This window comes from Xenopus laevis, chromosome 7S, assembly GCF_017654675.1.
Source record: "Xenopus laevis strain J_2021 chromosome 7S, Xenopus_laevis_v10.1, whole genome shotgun sequence".
In the NCBI taxonomy this organism is placed as follows: Eukaryota; Metazoa; Chordata; class Amphibia; order Anura; family Pipidae; genus Xenopus; species Xenopus laevis.
Genome location: NC_054384.1, coordinates 82973476 through 82995250, shown reverse-complemented (window position 1 = coordinate 82995250; position 21775 = coordinate 82973476). Strand labels below are relative to the sequence as shown.

Sequence of the window (21775 nt, the reverse complement as noted above, 5' to 3'; positions counted from 1 at the left end):
AACAGAACATGAGGGAGACAAAGCAGTTATGTGTATGTTGTGCTTAATATTTGCCTAACTATGACTCTTTGTAGTGTCATATATTTAACTACCACAGACCCTGTGTACAGAGTTTGCCTAGTGCTGGTATCAGTAGAAACCTGGATCCTGTTATATACAGTGTGTGCAATGCCCACTTATACAATGATTTTTTTTGTAGGGGGGCCCTGGCACTGATAGTTTTTTTTTAACTTATGGGGGGGCCCTGACCACCAATGTTTTTTTAGAAAAACATTTACGGGGCCCCTGGTGCCAATAGTTTTTTTTTTTAACTTATGGGGGGTCCTGACCACCAATGCTTTTTTATAAAACATTTATGGGGCCCCTGGTGCAAATAGTTTTTTTTTTAACTTATAGGGGGGCCTGACCACCAATGCTTTTTTAAAAAACATTTATGGGGCCCCTGGTGCCAATAGTTTTTTTTTATACTTATCGGGGGGGGGCTGACCACCAATGCTTTTTTAAAAAACATTTATGGGGCCCCTGGTGCCAGTAGTTTTTTTTTTAACTTATGGGGGGCCCTGACCACTAATGTTTTTTTAAAAAACTTTTATGTGGGACCCCTGTCGCCAATTTTTTTTGTTTTTTAAATTATAAGGGGGCCCTGACCACCAATGGCTTTTTTTTGTGAGTGGGGGGTTTACCATTTTAAGCAGTTGTGTCTTTGTGGACATTTTACTGTGGTGTGGGCGGGATCTGTGGTGGGCCTTGGGGTGGGCGGGGACCGGGGGCCCAGAAAATTTTGCTGTACGGGGCCCCGTGATTTCTGATGGCAGCCCTGGCAGGTATTGTTGAGACTACCTTCTGAGTGAATTCCCACAATATATATGTGTATGTGTGATAATGTTCCCCTCAAAGCAAATAAAGTTGTCCGTGTTGAATAGAAAGTGTTGAATATAAAGCACTAAATGTAGGAACAGAAGCCCCATAGAGATATACTTTGCCAACTGTGTCCCTTGGGACCCTTCAATGCCATTGTAGAAATAAAAGAAAGGGAAAAAAAACCCTAAAAACTGAACGATTGCTGTTGGAATATTTCACCCATTATATTTTGTAAATTTAGCCTTTTTTGTCCCTAAATTATTAAAAATATGGTACAGGTATAGGATCCCTTATCCGGAAACCCGATATCCAGAAAGCTCCGAATTAAGGAAAGGCTGTCTCCCATAGACTCCATTTTATCCAAATAATCCAAATTTTTAAAAATGATTTCCTTTTTCTCTGTAATAATAAAACAATAGTTTGTACTCGATCCCAACTAAGATACAATTAATCCTTATTGGAAGCAAAACCAGCCTATTGGGGTTATTAAATGTTTAAATGAATTTCTAGTAGACTTAAGAAGACCCAAATTACGGAAAGATCCGTTATCTGGAAAACCCCAGGTCCCAAGCATTCTGGATAACAGGTCCCATACCTGTACTAGTTTCCACATGCAAAAAACCTAAATACTCAAAATTACTTTTGATGAAACTCAGATTATCTTTACTGAAACTAGCCATTGTTTTGTTATTAAATTATTATGAAAAATCTAGAGCTTGGCTGCACAAAAAAAGATTTTATAAAAAGCCTAAATCTAATAGTTGCTTTTGTTTCTATTATGATCCCCTAAATTAGCCCACATTTTGTGCTTTAAAATATGGGGAAATAAAACCTCTGGATTGGAACCCGAAATAAGTTTATTTGTGAAACACGGAAACGTGGCAAAGAAACTTGCTGCTGCGGAACTGACGGGGTTCAGACCAGATCACAGGAATAGCAAAAGATGACTTTTGTTCAATTTCACCCAGTTTCTTTTCTCCTAAACTAGCCCCTGTTCTGTCCTGTAATTGGGACTCATCTGACGTTTGTCTGCCAAATAACAAACACACTCTCTAATGCCACTGGGAAACGTGAATAAAATGGCAAAATTCTTTTGGTCAGTTTTACCCAGTCTTCTAAATCAGCCCATTTTGGTCAGTAAATTAGGCAAAATGAGGGTTTAGCTGTCATATAAAACATTGGGACCATCCAATGCCGTTGTGGAAAAACCTTCCATATTTCACTCATTATATTCTCCTAATTAGACTGTAACTTGTCCCTAAATTGTGAAAAATATTGGTCTAGTTTTCACATGAAAGAAACTCAAAATAACTGGCAGGAAACGGCTGCACACGTCAGAGTTAGGCCCATAGCAAACAAAAAGTTCCTTCCCCCCCCCATTTTTTTTTTCCTCCTAATTGTTCCCTTTTTTCTGATTTGTAAATAAAAATGAGTCCTTTCATTGTCTTTTTTTAGAAGAAAAAGCTCTTACAGTGTGGGTACTTTTATCACCATGTTTTTCTTCCCTGGAACATGTAGAAACCGTGCATAACTATTTACAATGGAGACCCCTGTGGCAGCTATTGGGTTAAAAGTAGGATCCCCAAAAATAAAAACTGCAAACAGCCCGCCACACATTATTAAAATTGTAAGCTCATGTGCCACGTTACTCAGATAGAGTTGGACTGGTGTATTAGGGCCCACTGGGACTGAGACTCAAGGGCCCATCTCCTGGCACCCAACCTTGCACCACTCCTAATACTCTCCGCACCCCCACTTGTGCCAGACGCTGCATATTTCTGTGCTTGCATCTGTTTAGGGAGACAGGCCTGTGTGGGCTGAGGAGGACTGGGTCGGCAGCTCTGTCCTCAGAAGAATGAGTGGAACACAATTTCTGTAAAGAAAACATTTAGTGTGATTGTTAATGAAGGGCCTAACAACACCAAATTGAAATTGTATACTGTGGGGCCCCTGAAGAGATGAGGGAGTTACAGCACTTTTGGGGTGGGGCTTTCATCATTTTTTGTATGGGGCCCGTGATTTCTGATGACAGCCCAGTAGTCAGCCAGGAGGAGGGGAGTTAATGGTGTAGCTGTTTGGCTAATTGTTTGGGTTGGTACCACAGACAGAAGCTGGGGGGTTAAAGTGGTCGTTGTTAAGATTGGTACCATAGACAGTAGGAGGGGGATTAATGGGGTAATTAAATGGGTTGCTACCACAAACAGTAGGGGGGAATTAAGGGGGCAGTTGCTCAGGTTATTACCAGATGGACATAAGGGGGATTAATTGGGTAATTTGGTAATACATCAGCTGTAGACAGATCCCTGATAAACCATAGGGTGCTTCTGCTCTAAGTGGGACCTCATAAACTCCTATGCTATATTATAAGGCTCCTAGGCTCAGTCTGCATATATTATAGAGGCCCACATGTGCTGTGACACTTGTTACCCTTTTCTAGGGGTCCCTTAATCTATATTCCACGTATACTCATAAATTCTGGAGCCTAGAAGTTCCTATTTATTATTTGGCTGCAGTACTCTTCCAGTTCTGCTATCCATTTTAAATAAGGGCCCCTGTACTCTGTATACTAATTCTATTGATTATATAGTGCCGGTTATTTGGCAACTCTTTTCCTCTGCTACTGGTGCAAGTAAGATCCTATGGAACAGAATAGCCTCAAACAATAGGTTCCCCCAGAAAACCAGATGTGTTTGGAAAATAAATTGTGTGTACCATAGCCCTAAGGGAGGGCAGCTCCATGGACAGGAGGGAATTCAGAATTCCGGGGGTCAATACTGGGGGGCTGGATTTCAAAAGAATCAGAAGACACACGGTGACACCATGCCTGTTATTGGCTCATTTAGCATGTGGCTTCCAGGATCCATTTCTGACCCCACTGTGCTCTTGCAGTTTTTACAAGGGTGTTGTTCTCATTTAAAAGCAATTATTTGTGTAATTCACACTGGACCTGTGATCCCTTGTACATTATAGAGTGCTGAATACGTTTCTGATGGTGGGCATGCTAATGGGTACCAACAATGGGTACCAATCTTTAGTTGTCAGGCTTTCTTTTTTTTTGGTTACTAACAGTGCCTGTCACCATCAGAACATTTTTGTACCAATTAGGGCCTTTTAAAATGAAAGGATTAGGGACACAACAAATCCAGGGTTCAGTTTGGAATTCGGACAAGATTTTTGCATCTCTAGAAAGAATCTTACGTAGAAAGGAGATGGAGAGGTGGCCCTGGTTTTAGCTGCCAGTGACTGTGGTAGCTAATGGGGGCAAGAAATGAGCAAAACCAACATCGAAAGTGAGATACACTTTTGGCTAGATCTGAACATTTTAACAGTTACTCGTTCAGCTGGAACACTCAAGTGATTTTGACAGATATTATTCCGCTCCTATCAGGCAGTCTGTATACTGTTAGTTGGAGGAAATGTAATAGTACATACCTCCCAACTGTCCCTTTTTCGGAGGGACAGTCCCTCTTTTGACAGCTCAACCCGCAGTCCCTCATTTGTACTGGAAAGTCCCTCTTTTCTCTGCACTGAACAGCCAGAAAAAGAAACAAAGTTTCTCACTTAATTGGCTTTTAGCAGAGAGGCCAGAACAGCTAACAGGTGCAAATAAGATACTTTGTAACAATTTTGAGACTCAAAAACACAGTGTAGATAAGGAGAAATATTTTCAAACTTTCATAACCTGCCAAATTTTGTAAAAATTAGGGGGTGTGGCCACCGAAAGGGGTGAGGTCAAAAAAATGCTGCGCTACGTGCGGGAAAAAAAATTTTTGTCCCTCTTTTTACTTCCAAAATGTTGGGAGGTATGATAGTAGAGCAACACCTGCTCCAGTTCTCATGATACATAGCAACCATACAGCAGGTAACCTTTTCTGCTCTGCTGTCTGTTATTAGAACTGGAGCAAACTTTGCATCTGTTACCCCTGTTAATTTTCACTGTGTAGACATTGCCCAACAGGTGGATAGGACTTCACAATGGATACAAGGAAAGGATGAAACGGAACATTTACGAACATAGGTGATACAATAATAATAATAATCTCTTCCTGAAAAACAGAAAGATGTGTTGTTTCATCTGCTGTATATCATTTTGGTTGCAAGTGTAGTTCAAATATGAGTGTAAAGCTCCCCATAGATGCAAAGATTTTTCTTGTGGTAAAAAAAAAGGCCTTTTTCACTCCACCCCCCATCCACATCCGTAGTGTGACAGTCCATTACAAGTTGCTGCCATTATGTGTTCACTTATTTTCTTTACATCTTATTTTTGTTTAATCAAAGGATGCACCAAATGCAAGATTTGGTTTTGGTTTGGGTTTCAGCAAAGCGCCTCTTGCAAGATTCAGAGTCCGCCAAATTGTTTGTGTTTGCCTGGACCTTCAGTATTTGTGGATTATTCGATTTTATTCTGGATCCAAAAATGTATGCAGGGGCGGATTTACATAGCGGGCGCCCCTAGGCCTGCTGTCATTTGTCGCCCCTGTACCCTCCTCTTTATTTGCAGAAATTTTGGAGAATTGGGGATTGGCGCACTGGAAGTTTAAAAAACGTCTGTATCTCCTGCGCATTCCCAGTGTTTCTGAACCAATGCGGGTGTGGTTGCGTAGCATGCCGCCCCCTAAAATCCTGCCACCCTAGGCCTGGGCCTAGGTGGCCTTTCCACAAATCCGGGCCTGAATGTATGGATTTGGTGCATCTTAAATTTAAATGACTACAGGTGTTATAAACCTTTATTCTTCCAATGGCTGGATTGTAAAGTGATTCAAAATTCACATGGCTATTCAGCTTTTCATGCATAGTATCTTAATATCCCTGTTTAGCCACATTTATACTTGTTTTACCTTTTTGGTCTTTGCAAATTTGTTTTGAAGTGCAAGAGGATTATTTGTGTTAATTGTGTTTTTCATATATACTGAATTATATGGAAAATGTAAATATGTTTTTTGCATGCCTGCTGGTAACTATTGCTTCTATTTTCTTGTTTTCTTAATAGTCAAAAGCTTTTACTTAATATAATTTACTAACTGTTCAGCCTAACGGGCTTTGTGCTGCTTATCCATTTAAAATGAGATGTCTGATAATGGTAACCAGCACAGAATAAGTAAACACTGAAGAATGTATCCGTAGGGAATGAACATTACCAGTCATATTCTCCTGGGGACAAATTATATGCTACAGCACCTTTAGCCAGAAAGTATTAGTTAAAAACAATCGGGGAAAGAAATGTTACGCTTCAGAGAGTCTGGCAGATATTATCTTCCCATACTACCAATGCCAAAGTACTGCCCTGTTTAATCTTTATTTCTGAATAAAATTTGAAAAAGCTATTCTTTATTTTGCTCTACACTACATATTAAAGCTTTCATATAATTAAGGCTCATGTCAGAGCTGCGGCTTTATAAGTGTTTGTCACTGCACTGCTCTTTTCCTACGGAAACCCAGCCTAGAACTGTTTCTGTTGCTTTCCTACAGATGTCTATGGTTGAGCCCCAAGTTTGTCATTGCCCATTCAGCAGTGTAACTAGAGGGGTGCGGGCCCTGGTGCGTGACGCAGCCGGGCCCCCCCCCCCTCCGTACCGCCCGCATTTTCAGTGGCGCTCGGGCTGCCGGGGGGCCCTGGCTTGCTCGCACCCCCTGCTCCCCTGGTAGTTCCGCCACTGTACCCATTATTTAATGAGTATTTTTAATACAGGTATGGGACCTGTTATCCAGAATGCTCGAGACCTGGGGTTTTCCAGATAGCGGATCTTTCTGTAATTTGCATCTTCATACCTAAAGTCTACTAGAAAATCATGTAAACATTAAATAAACCCGAAAAAATGGTTTTGCTTCCAATACGGATTAACTGTGTCTTAGTTTGAATCATGTACAAGGTTCTGTTTTATTATTACAGAGAAAAAAGGGAATATTTTTGAAAATTTGGATTATTTGGTTGTAATGGAGTTTATGGAGGTTTCTGGATGACAGATCCTATATCTGTACCACAAATCACAATTAGGACAAATGCCTATTTTAAAGGGATGGTTCACCTTTCAGTTAACTTTTATTATGTTTTAGAATGACCAATTTTAAGCAACTTTTCAACTGGCCTTCATTTTTTTTTTATAGTTTAATTATTTTCCTACTTCTTGCCAGCTTTCAAATGGGGGTCACTGACTCCCATTAAAAAAACAAATGTTATGAGTAATAAAAGTAGGCCCTCAGGCCCTCTACTATCCATATTCCAGTCTCTTATTCAAATCAGTTCATGGTTGCTAGGGTAACTTGGACCCTAGCAACCAGATTGCTGAAAGTGCAAACTGAACAGCTACTGAAAAAAGCTAACTCAAAACTACGAATGAAAACCGATTGCAAATTGTCTCTGAATACGGGGTGGGGGGAGTATTAAGATTTCCATGTTAATGTCTTTAGTTCAGAGAATAGTGACAACAAATGACTATAATTTGCTTAAATCTCTTCCAGTAGGCACTGTGGGTTGGGTGTTTGTATATTGCATTCCCCTTATTAAATAGAGCAAATTAACTTGCTGTTGCGTTCGTTTGAAAAAAATGTTTAAATGAATTCAGGCCCCAGACCAGCCGCCTGGAGACGTTTGCCTTAAGGGAGGAAAATTAATTTATGTGATAGAAGAGCACTTAACACGATCGTTTTCTCTTGATGGCGAATGTTGAAAAGTTGATGAAGTTCACAAATCTGATTATTTCCGAAGTGCTATTTTTTTTTTAATCAGACACTTCATTTAAAGAGCTATGGCAGTTCTTCTATCCTCTAATAATGACTTGCTAAATGTGCAATTACTTGCAAATGTATGTCTGTGAAACCTAAATATTTTACAGTTTGCCATATGTTCACATTTATGGCCCAAGTGGCTACTGGACATTTTTAATGTAGTCCGTCGCTACGGATAGTGAACCTGAAAAGCAATCACATATTAAGGTGGCCATAGACGGGCAGATAAAGCTGCCGATATCGGTCGTTTGGACCAATTTGACAGCTTATCTGCCCGTGTATGGGGGCTTCCGACGGGTCTTCCCGATCGATATCTGGCCACGATATCGATCAGGAAGGTTTGATTTTTAACCTACCAACCCGTCGGAGCCCCTTGGCATATCGTAATTCGATCGTTTGGCCGAACGTTCGAATTACCGCCGATATAGCCAAGCCGTTAGTGGCATATCGGGGAAAGATCCGCTCGTTTGGCAATGTCGCCAAACGAGCGGATCTTTGAGTCTATGGCCAGCTTTAGTTTAGGTATTATCCTTGCTTACCCCTTCCTGCTCATCTGTGCGCGTGTGTTTTTGTCAGTCGATAGAGTATATTGGACCAAGAAACAAGCACTGGATTCCAGGTTTTATGTAAAACCAGCAGTCAGAAATAGCAGTGTCACAGTTGCTGTTTTGTTATAGTAAAAAACTAGCTTACATCAATGTGGATTTGTTACCACGCTGTTTGGGGCATAAGAACAAATGCCGCCTGGGTTTTAAGAACCGTCAAGCAACATTTATTCAGATTTAAGAGAGAGACTTGAGAGATCTGTGCCAGGCTCAAGGGAAACAGATCCCAAAATAATAATAGATTTGCTTCATCCCTGCTTCTTTTAGCTGTCAATAACAGCCGAAATCCCCTGGGAACAGAGTGAGCAATATGCAGAGCAGTGTTTAATTGGGTTCATTTAATTAATCGTCAGACTAACAGTCTGCTAGCCCACAGAAAGAGCTGCTGAGATTTAAAGGGATTGTTCACCATTGAGTTAATTTTGTAGAAGGGATTTTTCTGAGACAATTTGCCATTGGTTTTCATATTTTATTATTTGTGTTATTTAGGGTTTTTTTATGCAACAGTGCCCTAGTTTACAATTTCAGCAGCAGGCTAGGTTCCAAATTACCCAAGCAACCATGAATTCATTTGAATAAGAGACTGGAATATGAATAGGAGAGGGCCTGAATAGAAGATGAGTAATAAATGCTTAAAGCAGTATAATAGTATCCTTTAGGGCAGAGACACACGCTCAGTTTCTGGGAGATTTAGTCGCCCGGCGATAAATCGCCTCTTCTAGTCAACTTTGGTCTACTTCGGAAAAGAATTGCACCGATTTCCATCCCACCGGCGATTTACATTCTAGCCGGCGGGAGGCAGTTTGTGTGTCTCTGCCCTTATGAATTGCACCAGTTATGCGTTACAGCGGTCACTCAGATGAGTATTGAATACCAGCACACATTTTTTTTGGGAAACTGGGAGGTGCAGTCCAACATTCACTCAAGACTGCCCCATGCTGCATAACAGGGATCAACGGAAAAGCACAGAACTTTATCATGAAGTTCAGAGCTGCTGTTATTCAGCAAATAAAAATTGCAGTAGAAGCAAATACTTTAAGTTTTTCACTTCTATAAGCATTACGCTTTTTGCTATTAAGCAGTTGGCATTAAATTCCCTTGTGCCTCTTGTGATAGAATTTGCTGCAATAATGCTGGGTAGTCTGATCATCTCTACGGTGGATCTTTTGTTTTGAGAAATAGGTACAGTGTCATGATTAATGAACCACTTGGAAGTAAGCAGAAGCAATCTCCGTTCAGCACAAACCGACAATGCCAATTATTTCTGCCTGTGCTTACTGAAATCAGAAGATTGCAACTGCCCACACCAAGAAATAATTGCAGCAGGGAAGCTTTGCAATGGGTTCTTCATGGACATATACAGTTCCTTTAGCTTTCTCAGTAAATACAGTATCATTGCTTTGCAGCGTTCTCAGCCTTGTTCCCACGTGGGACCACCAATGCCTTGTGACTGGATTGTTGAGGTCAAGCACTGGAATGTGGAATGCAAATCTAGAAATAAAATCAGCAGATGGCTTGCGTACGGTCTCCAGTTCAAAGAAGTACGAGATACTTTCACTTTTGCGCTACATTCCATTAACTTGGCCCTGGTATATCATTCAATAATGCAGAAGATAAAGAAGCAGGGATGACCGGCACTCAAACGGATCCACAAGACCAGAGATATTCAGTTAAAAGATAAATTTATTGGTAGAAAAATTAAAAATATAGCTTCATCTCCATCCACCCTATCATGTAATAATGAACAGTACATTTATAACTACAGACTTTCCCATACCTCCCAACATTTTGGACGAAAAGTATTGAAAGAAGATTTTGTGACCATGCCCATTTTTGTGGCCGCACCCCCTAATAACCATGTTAATTTTATAAAATTTGGCAGGTTATTAAAGTTTTTATGTGTTAATACAGTTTTGCTAATGAAGTTGAATTGCTCTTAGAGTTGCAAGTCACAGTTTCCCCAAGAGAGCTTAACTTAAATTGTTACAAATATATCTAAGTGCACCTGCCACATATTCTGGGCTCTCTGCCAAAGGCCAATTAAGTTAGCTGAGCTGTCAAAATCAGGAGTGTCCCTTAAAAACGGGACAGTTGGGAGGTATGTTTTCCTTGTACAGTACAGCCCTTTCCCATCCTCTCCAAATAATACCACCACTACAACTATGCCAGCGTATTCATTGGTTATGTCAGATTAATGCCCCTCCGTTACTTTCTAACCAATTATTAACTAACTTTTTTTTAAATTCTGGATAAAATATAAATCTCTCTCTACATAATATTATAGGCAGGCAACTGGCCTATCTCTTGGGCTAAGAGGCAGAAGCAACTTTGCAATGTCTATTCCATTCCTAAATTCAGTAATGTCCTTCCCCCAGTGCTGAAAGATCTTGCACTTCCCCCAGATCAGGAACTATATCCTTTTTAAATGGGTCAGGCAAGGCCACAACTCCCTGTTTTGAGTTATTTCTAAATTGATTGTCTTTTAAGGGCCTATTCCCCAGATGTCTTGTTCAGTGTATTGATTAACTCTAGTGAAGGATCTTAGTCAAGAATAAAAATGGAGAATGTACTGAAAAACCATGAATGGTTGGACGTTTTCTGGGACATGGACAGTGCTGCACCAATATCAATAATACAGGAACGTTGTTCTACAAATCTTCTAACTAAATGAAATTAGGATTAGGTGCCAGAAAGGTGAGACTTCTGGTACCATAGCCTATCCTAGAGCTGTAGATAAATTGTTCCTTGCTAAATATGTTGGGGGGAGAGCCCAAGTTAAATGTTTGTACAATGATTTGCATGCTTCCAGGATCATCTTCCATCAATTGGGGGCCTTATTAAATAACCTTTTATATGTGGTCTTAACAAATATGCTTTTCTTATATGTTTGCTCTGCTGCTTAACAATGCCTGACCAAGGCATGGATGCCCACTACAAAAGATTTTTTGTTGATTAGATAGGCACTAAGCAAGATCCTTGCTGCCTTATTTCCATTTTTTGTTTCATTATGAAGGTTCTGAACTTAATAATAATAATAATAATAATAAAAATAATCACTAACTGCCTGGCTTGTACTTTAGCATGGGTGTAATTTAAACTTGACCTGTTAAAGGAAAACTATACCCCCAAAATGAATACTTAAGCAGCAGATAGATTATATCATATTAAATGGCATAGTAAATCTTCCCAAACTTGAATATATATATATTAAAGCAAATATTGCCATTTTACATCTCTTGCCTTGAGCCACCATTTCTGATGGTCTGTGTGCTGCCTCAGAGATCACCTGACCAGAAATACTACAACTCTAACTGTAACAGGAAGAAGTGTGGAAGCAAAAGACAAAACTCTGTTAATTGGCTCATGTGATCTAACATTGTTGATTGTGTGCACCGTGAATCATACGATCCCAGGGGGCAGCCCTTTTTTTAAAATGCCAATTTCTATTTACGATTACCCAATGGTACATACTTCTAAAAAAGTATATTATTATGAAAATGGATTATATACATGAAGCAGTGTTTTAAATCTAAGCTGTTTTATGCAATATATAAATAGAGACCTAAATGTCTCCTTATTCCTACACTATAGTTTGTAGATCTGCTCTACAAATGCCCTTCATCACCCCAACCCCCATTTTCATTCCTGTCACTCCAGGAATGGTGCATCGACCCCTTCAGGTTGGAATTTGAAGCTCATATATGAGAGAGGGACACCCAGTCTGCATAGGAGCACCTTTTTATTCTGATTCTTGTAAAGCCCTTTTGCTGGTTGATGTGCTTTATTTTTCCTGTACTAGGTCTGATGTGCTTTGTCACATCTATTATTATAGACATCTCATGTGTTCAGAAAGGTAAAAGAATATCAGTGGTACACCGGATGAAACCAGATATGCACAGCAAGAAGGGGAAGCAGAGAGACAAACCACTCTCTCAGACAATGCAACTACACATTGAAACATCCTCATAGAGCTGTATCATCTTACAGTTTGCTTTGATTTCTTCATGCAACAGGCTGCTTTAGGATTCTGTTCAGTAGACACCCACTGCTACACTTGCTTCTGCCAGCCATGGGATGGCCTGCCATTCACTGGATCTTGTACAGACCATTAGGATTAGGCACTCAATAAGCAAACAGACATATACAATGCAAAAATGGTTTATTTAGGTACACATAGAGGTAGTCATGTGTACCTCTATGTGTACCTAAATAAACTATTTTTGGATTTTATACGTCTGGAAGATTGCTCGTTGAGTGCCTGCTCTACACCAGCAAGGTTTGATCCGCTCCCCTAGGTGCAGGCTCCGGGTGGTGCACCTGGGCCTCTTCCAGTACATGGTGAGTTAGATGCAGACCCGGATTTGTGGCAAGGCCACAAAGGCCCGGGCCTAGGGAGGCAGAAATTCAGGGGCGGCATGCCTCCCAGCCACATTGAAGTCAGATGTGCATTTACGCATATTCAAGATATGCGCATATATGGGAACACAAAAGTGGACGGGGAGGGGAGAGAGATGCGCAGAGGGGGAAGCAGAAGGGAAGGGGAAGGGGAGAGAGAAGCGGGGGGAAGCAGAAGGGGAGGGAGACGGGGAGGGAAGAGAGCCGCGGGTGCGGAGGGGGAAGCAGAATCTGACTGGGAAGCAGTAGGGGAGGCGGATGGGGAGGAGAAGGGGAGAGAGACATCGATGCTGAGGGGGAAGGGGAGGGAGATGCGGAGGGGAAGGGGTGGGAGATACGGAGGGGGAAGCAGAAGGGGGGAGGACGGGAATATGAGCAGAGACAGCCTAGGGGCATTTGTAAGTCAGGGCCTAGTTACATGATTATCCTTTGGAAACCTCCTGTTCCATTTCATTGCATTAGGATGTACTTGAAGGACAGAAAAACATTGGTGTGTTCCATATGCAGTTCAATTCCATATGCAGTTCAATTAGGGATGCCACCTTCTGTCCCGTGGAACTACAGATAGGGGGCAGAACTGTGACATGGGGGTGTGGGTCATGACATCAGGGGCGGAGCTATGACGTGGGGATTGGCCCGTTTTTCCTAATCAGCCCTTCAAAAAACCGGGTCCAAACCAGACAGGTGGCAACCCTAAGTTCAATAGTTTCTATTGTGACTGTCTCTCTCTGGTTAAATCAGTTATGTATCCGGTCAGCCTCTCTTCTGAATCAATACATACAGAAACAATGGAAAGTGTCTTAACTGCTAACCAAAACCTTTTTGCTAAAAATCACATTGCGTATTGCAAAAAGTCCATTCCCTTTTCTTTCTGACATTTAATGAAAGCAAGCAGAGTGGTGCTATAATGCAGGATACCCGTGAGCTTGCTGATACTGTAGTTGCTGAAATTGAATGAGGCCATAAAGTATCCCCACAGGCACAGCTGCACTCAATTGTTCTCATGACATATCACAAGCCTTTCTCTCCTCCTCAACAAACCTTGCTGATTTTTGCCAAATAATGCATCGTTGCTGCATGTGTATATGTACGTATATACTGTGTATTTATATATAAATATTGCCTCTAATTGGCTAGTAGCTGAGGTGAGGACAGAGTAGTGTGAGAGCCCAAGTATTTAGATGACTGCAGTCAGGGAGTGTGAAAGCATTGTGCCCTGCCAGCTGGTTTAATTCATAGTCTACCTGCATTGCTTGCTGATAAATCATAGGAATAAGGCAGCTCTGAGTGCTGTTCAGTAACGGATACAACACGTTTGTTCTGATATGTTTCTTAGCTATTTTAGCAGCCTAATTTTCACCATATGGGTTTAACCATAATTGTATTCATATTAAAGCTAGACATATGTTTCTACACCACTTAGTAATGTTTAGTAACACGTTGCTTGTAAAGTATTATGTACAATTTAGAAAACAACAAATGCAAAATTACATTTCTATTTGTCTGCTTAGTTTTCTAAATGGCATTCTCCCTTGTACAGCTGCTCTGGTGCATGGCCTAAATGGTGGGAAAGTAAAAATTAAAAGTGTATTAAGGTAATGAAAATATAATGTACTGTGCTTCACTGTGTTGTTTGCTTCAGAAACAAAACTTTAGTTTATATAACCAGCGGCTGTATAGCCAATTAACAGAGTTGTGTCTTTTTGCTTCAACACTTCTTCCTGTTACAGTTAGAGTTGTAGTATTTCTGGTCAGGTGATCTCTGAGGCAGCACAGATAGAGTCACGAAATGGTGGTTCAAGGCAAGAGATGTAAAAGGGCAATATTTGCTTAAATATATATTCCAGTTTGCTAAGATTCTTAAATATGCCACGATTTAAACTATCTGTTGCATCTATCTGTATTCATTTTGTGGGTATAGTTTTCCTTCAGCTTTAGTTCTCCTTTAAGCAGAATGACAACACAGGACAAGGAGAGCAATTCTGTATAATACTGGTGAGGTTGAGTTCAGAGGGTCACTTGCGGTGTGTTTATACACATTCTGTATGAGACAGACATGCAACTGCATCTATGAATAGACTGAGGATGCCCTTCATTTATTTAGGAGCATGTAGAAATCGCAGTGTAAAATCAGTACTCGTACAGTTTCTGTTCTGACATTCTCAGATGTCCTAGTTTAAAAAAGCAACGACCAATGTTACAATTTGCTAAGGATTCATGAACATCTGATTGTAACACTGCGTTTTCTGCGTGCAGTGCACATGATCTCATTACTTCCAGTGGAACTCGTGTTTAAAGGAAAGTCTGTTAGCACTTGGGGGTGCCAAATGTTAGGCACCCCAAAGTGATTGTATTGACTTACCTGAAACCCCGGGCCAGTGCTCCTATGGGCAGAAAAATGCACCGAACTGGGGTTATACCAGTGAGCACCACGAGAGATCTTTTTCCTGCTTCCTCTTTTTTCGTGTGGTTGCGCATGCGCAGTAGAACGGAAAGCCGGACTTTTAACTAAAAAGTCGGCTCTTTAGTTCTACTGCGCATACGTCTGCCCTGGGAAATTTGAAGGAAGAAGAAGCTGGAAGAGGATCGTTCCGTGGTGCTCACTAGAACAACCCCGGGCCGGGCCGGGATGGTTTTCTGCTGATAGGAGCACCAGCCCAGGGTTTCAGGTAAGTCAATAGAATCACTTAGGGGTGCCTAACATTTGACACCCCCAAGTGCTAACAGACTTTCCTTCTGCTGTAAATACAAGTTCCACTGGAAGTAATGAGATCATGTGCACTGCACGCAGAAAACAGTGTTACAATCAGATATTCATGAATCCTTAGCAAATTGTAACATTGGTCGTTGCTTTTTTAAACTAGGACATCCGAGAATGTCAGAACAGAAACTGTAAGAGTACTGATTTTACACTGCGATTTCTACATGCTCCTAAACAAATGAAGGGCATCCTCAGTCTACATGTCCTGCCATGGTTATGATACTTGGGTTAAATAGGTGAAATGAAAATTGAAGCCTGTAACCCAGCTCAAAGTTTGGCTCAACAAAGATGAGACACAAGCATCTAGGGAGTCGGCATGGACATTTAGGAGGTTCACAATGAGCCCATGAAATAATAATAACTCAATGTATCCTGCACACATCCATCCAGTTGGGTTATAGAAGGCTAAGTTTTTACTCCTTTACACCGGTAGTTCTGCTGCTGCTATGAAACACATCATAGTTTGTATAAAGAAGGTGATTCAATTTGCTACCATCTGAAAATAATTTGTAATTGTGCAGCCACTTTATAATTTTTGTCTGTATGTAAAATGTTGAATACAAACTTGTAGCTGCGCTATTGCCTTTGTGTTTCTTCCTTAGGAAACTATGAAAATACTTGATTGGATGATATTTTAAGAATCCCAGCCTGGGTATACTGAATGGTCTAGGCCTGGAGGAATAGCAGATTGTGTTTTGTGACCTATTCCTGTCAGTCACTGTGTAAATGAGGAATTATTTCCCCTCTAAAAATCCTCCCACTTCTGTTAGGATATTGTCTCTGACCTTTTTGCCTCCTCATTGTCCATTCATGTTCTGTTGTCATTAGCAGTCATTCCTCAATCTCTAATCACCTGTCCTTCTTGCAGGAGAGTGAAGATGCAGTAAAGGCTTTAGCAAAAGAAAAAGATGTTTTAGAGAGAGAAAAGTGGGAGCTGCGGCGCCAGGCCAAGGAAGCAACGGACCATGCAAGTTCTTTGCGGTCACAGCTGGATTTAAAGGACAACAGGATTAAGGAGCTTGAAGCTGAGCTTGCAATGGTAAGGAATAAAAATGTATTAACTTTCAACCCCCAAAGCAGTTTGAAGGATCTGGCAGGGTTAGACGGAATGAATAATGCCACCTCATTCTACAAAATAACTACATCGATTTGCACTTTTAGCTGTGGAAGTGATTCTGCAAAGGCACACACAATATCAAATAACGGGATACACACAATCACTTAGTGGGAACTATTACCCATACAAAGTCATGGTGATCCCTTGCTTTTTTTTCCTGAAAAGTAGGAAATGCCTTTTCCTTCCTATTAAAGGGGCAGCAATATCTTTTCCAGATGTATATTTTGCAGGTGAGCTTGACTAGTTTAGCCTCCTTATAAATTTTAGTGGAAGGTGTCAGCAACTGGCTGACTTCTGGTCTCTGAAAAGCTGGGTGAACCATGTGTACCTCTTACTGGTTACAATGCGGTATTGCAGCTAAAAGTAGCCCGCAACATGATATCATGACCAGAAAGTCACAGGAAAACAGGATGCTTGTAAAAGGTTAACCACTTGACTGTACACACTTCTATAGCACTTGCTTGGTTTTTATATATTTAAATTGGTTTAAAATACATTTTTTGCAGCTTCTTCAACCTTTTTGGTCATCCTATATAGTTATTTTGGAGAAAGCTGTTTTTTTTTCTTGCCTTTCTTCCCCCAACTGCTATTTCTATTAGAGTTATAAGAAAATTATTTCCAATTCTAGTCCCAAAGGTTCCCTTTTCTTTGGTTTCTGTGCTCCCCTGTAACCCAAATACATAAGAGTATGCATTGGAATCCCAACCTCACCTCTAGGAGAGCCCACAAACCTTGCCAAAAAGTGCCAAAATGGCAGTCAAAATATTTGAAGGTGACTGATGCCAAGGTGCTAGCTCGCAGTGTATATATTGCATGCATTTGATGGAAGAAAACATGCCCAGGCAATGTTCCCTCTAAGGTGTGCGTGAAAACACAACATTTTGTATTAAATCTGGCCTGAGCACACCGTTTTTAAAAACTACCCACAAGTTTAAAATGTGGCACAAAATAATAATTTTTTTCACACAAGAAGGAATTAGAGGGAACATTGTGCCCAAGTCTCTCTGCATTTTTTCTTTGCCTTTGAACTGTTACATTCTCCATTTACCAAAACCTCTTTATAAAAAGCTATTTAGTAGATAAGCAAGTAACCATGAAATACTGTATGGAATCTGGTTTGGCCAATTTATGCAATTACTTGCTATAAGTTTCTAGAAAGTGTCCATACAAGTCTGTTCTTCTATTCAAACTAAATAGGGAAGTGCTACTTATCACACTTTCCATTTGTATATGTGAAAAAACTTCTGGCCTGGTTACTTTTTGGGTTTTCTGTTTTTCTTTTTGTTTAGGGGTTTGGGTTTCCATGCATGAGCAAATATATCACCCTAAAAAGTTGCATTGCATGGCAAGCCACAGCAATTATTGTTTAATAACAGGTAGTTCACCTTTAGATTAACTTTTAGTATGTTATAGAATGTTCCATTCCTAGCAACTTTGCGTGTGGTTTTTAATTTTTTTTTAAATTATTTGCATTTCACTTTTGGCTGTTTCCAGCTTTCAAGTAGGGGTCACATTTTGCTCTGTGTGGATCCAATTTTATTGTTACTGTTTATTACTTCTTATATTTCTATGCAGGCCCTCCCCTATTCATATCCCTGTCTGCCGTCCAAACCATTGTGTGGTTGCTAGGTTAAATAAAACCTTAGCAAACAGATAGCTATTGAAATACCAAATTGGATAGCTGCTAAACAAAAAGCTAAGAAACTGGAAAAAACGAATTAAAAAAATGAAGACCAATCACACATTGCTTAAGAATATGAATTGTCTACATCATACTAAAAGTTATAATTAGTACACACCATGTGACATAGCCATACGAATTTCATTTGATTCAGGTGTTTACAACTATGTCTTAAATATGATGGGTTTTTTTTAGAAATTAATATATTTAAAGTAGGAGTAACATTTATTTAGTCCTGTATGCTGTAGATTTTTTTATTGCACTATAGCTGTTAAAGCCACTTGAGCTGTACCTGCAAGCCATAGGTAGGTTTAACAATCGCTGTCTGGTAAAACGCTTAACTACATCTCTCATATTGCACTTACAGCAAAAACCTGTCAAGGGGTGCAGGGAGTTGAAATTTAACCGGACTTTTGTGAGCTCTAGGCTGTATATCTTTCTAAATGTTTCCCCTTCTTTAGACAGGCTTCCAGTTCAGAAACAATCTTGCTTTTCTAATTCATATTCCTCCACTGGTCAGTTGCACATTATTGCTAGTAAAGTTATGTTTAATGACTCATGACAAGGTATTAAAATAAACTTTTTTTTATCTGTTTCTGGCCTTGTTAAAGCTACACCAGGCAAACTTTAAGGAAAGCTTTTTGAACTTCTGAACTCAGATGTTGGCTGGGAATCCAGGATTTCAAGTTTATTGGACTTTTTTTTTTTTTTTTTTTTTAAGCATTTAAATGTTTTTCTATCCATTAGAATTAACCCACACACGTTAGGCTTTCCAACAGAAGAGAAAAATGTTTAGAAAAGGTTTGAAAAGAAAAAAATCAGGTTTTAGATTGCTCAGCATGATTTCGTACTATTAGCCTTCAGCTAAAGTATATGTTTAGACGTATTTAAACCTTGAGAGAATGGCCCTTTAGCTTCCAGACATGTCCCAGTGTTTGTCACAGTAAATTACCCTGGGAAAATAGAATATATGCTTTTCTTTTATTGTGTGCATGGTTACTACAGGCTGGGTTTCTTCAGTGAATGATCCTATCACCATTATCATCATCGTGTAAATATGTATCTGTAATTGCACATTATTCTTACCTTTCTATTAGTCTGGCAGCATGGGGATTTCACAAAAGAAGTTGTGTCCACAAAATACCAGAATTTATCCTTATTGCTTATGGCAGTCACTGCCCAAAACAGTGGATGGGTGGTAAACAAACATTCCCAGTACTTCTGTCGGTGGATTTTCACTATGATATAAAAAGCTGTGCACAGCCCAAGCTTTGGGGGATATATCGGGTCTTGGGCCCTTGAATTGCTGATTCAATCTACATTTGATGATCACCGTTAAGACCCCAGTTATGTAACACCCTTGTGCGTATTCTTACATACGGTTCACCCTTATTATGTTGGGTAGATTATTTTTGCTATTCATTTTATTAATTCTTACTTAAAAGTGTTTACAGATTTTGCTCATGATTTCTTGCCTCAAAGTGTCTTACATTTTTGCTAGTATTTTCTTAACCCATCGGACTGCAGCTATAATCAATGAAACCCTTTAATGTGACTCACATGAATGTTTCTGCTCTTGTAAGCTTGTCTATGTAACTATTACTACTCAATGATCCAACTTGGATACTCTGGTTCCATTGTCATGGTTGTGACCTGTTTCTCCAGATAACAAAGTGCTTTGTCCAGAGAAGGGAATATCGTGTTTTTGATCACCTCTATGAGAAGGAGCACTTTTCAAGAGGGATAGCGGTAAGACTGACGCTCTTTGGGGGAAACCATCTTGTTTTTCCCTAATAATTGCTTCCTTTCTTTTTGTTAACCTGTATAATGGGGACACACTGCTCGTATACTAACATGCACTTCTCCCTGGAGGAAATTCACATGATTCTTAACCCACTGGCGATTACCTGTCACTAAGTACATTGTAATTAGAATAAGATGGGCACATGCATTGCTGCCAACAAATAGAAGTCTTCTTGTAACAAGATTATGTGGGATCTATTGTCTCCGGATTTGTAATATTAGAACATTACAATAACATACACTAAACACAAAAAGATCTCAAATGTATTTTACAAGTTAACCTCCATGTTTCTAGGATCAGTGTAACGTTGGCACCAATGCATGTTCCCAGCTTGGCTACTCTAAGATATGATCTCTTTTCACTCCTGTCTTCTCTGTTCTGGTGTCCAGGATAGGGCAGTCCTGTGTCATTTTTTTTCTGTACATGTTTGAGACATGGAAATACAGTAAGTGTTGAGATGTTGTCACCAAGTTGTTTCACTTCAGTCTTCTATGTAACGTCTTAAGGTCTGACAGCATGTACAGAAATACTGGCTTCTGCTACCTTTACTGCAAACTGCACGCAGGAATTTCATTTTCTCTGGGGTTCTTCGGATTTTAAATCTAAAACCATAAGTTTCCAATGCAAAAGATATTATTGATACTGCATACCGGTGATTTATGAATTGTCCAGATAGTACAATATGCATAGGGTTTCTTGCTTATCAAAGCTTCAGAGAAGCCTTCTGCTACTGTATATTTAATCTACATGTTTTAGCTCTAGTCTAAAGGTGTGGTGTAAAGCTGGCCATGCACATACCTGTTTCATAGAATTACTGGTAAGTGGAAGGTGCGCTGCCATGTACAGATCCAGAAACAGGCAGGTTAGAAAATGTAATCTGCCATGATGGCCAGTTATTGGTGCATCAACAGATGTGACTTCACTTCAAGTTGGAACGATTGGAACAATATGAAGGCAGCAATACTATATGTGGCCCCTTATACACTCTCTTTCAATCCAGCAATGGGCAAGAGGGTACCTGGTTAGCCATTGTATGGATGTCTTCAGTCTTGTCTTTTTTCTAATATAAAATACACATACTTTAAAAATCTGTTATTCTGGTTTTTAAAAACCTCCTACCCCAGGGGTGGGGTGTTTCCGTAAAGGGATACTGTCATGGGAAAAATGTTTTGTTCAAAACGCATCAGTTAATACTGCTGCTCCAGCAGAATTCTGCACTGAAATCCATTTCTCAAAAGAGGAACCAGATTTTTTTATATTCAATTTTGAAATCTGACATGGGGATAGACAGACATATTGTCAGTTTCCCAGCTGCCCCCAGTCACGTGACTTGGGCTCTGATAAACTTCAGTCACTCTTTACTGCTCTACTGCAAGCTGGTGTGATATCACCCCCTTCCCTTTCCCCCCCAGCAGCCTAACAACAGAACAGTGGGAAGGTAACCTGCCTAACAAGATAACAGCTGCCTGGTAGATCTAAGAACAGCACTCAATAGTAAAATCCAGGTCCCACTGCAACACATTCAGTTAAATTGAGTAGGATAAACAACAACCTGCCAGAAAGCATTTCCGTCCTAGTGTTGGCTCTTTCTGAAAGCACATGACCAGGCAAAATGACCTGCGATGGCTGCCTACACAACAATATTACACCTTAATAAAAAATACACTTGCTGGTTCAGGAATGAAATTTTATTTTGTAGAGTGAATTATTTATTTGCAGTGTAAACATTGTAATTTAGAAATAAAACTTCATGACAATCCCTTTAAGCAGTAACCCCTCGCTCTGTAGCCATGCACTCTTATGAGTGCACAAACTTCAAGCTTTC

At 40.0% G+C, this 21775-nt stretch overlaps 1 protein-coding gene across 1 annotated transcript in view; it reads left to right on the top strand.

Moving 5' to 3' along the window:
• The window catches only part of kazn.S (kazrin, periplakin interacting protein S homeolog), a gene marked incomplete at its 5' end in the record, with an annotated part of 147512 nt that overhangs the window by 101056 nt on the left and 24681 nt on the right, over positions 1–21775 (top strand). Inside the window, 2 exon segments of the mRNA NM_001091167.1 lie at positions 16217–16387; positions 19812–19895. Coding sequence (NP_001084636.2) covers positions 16217–16387; positions 19812–19895 — 255 coding nt within the window.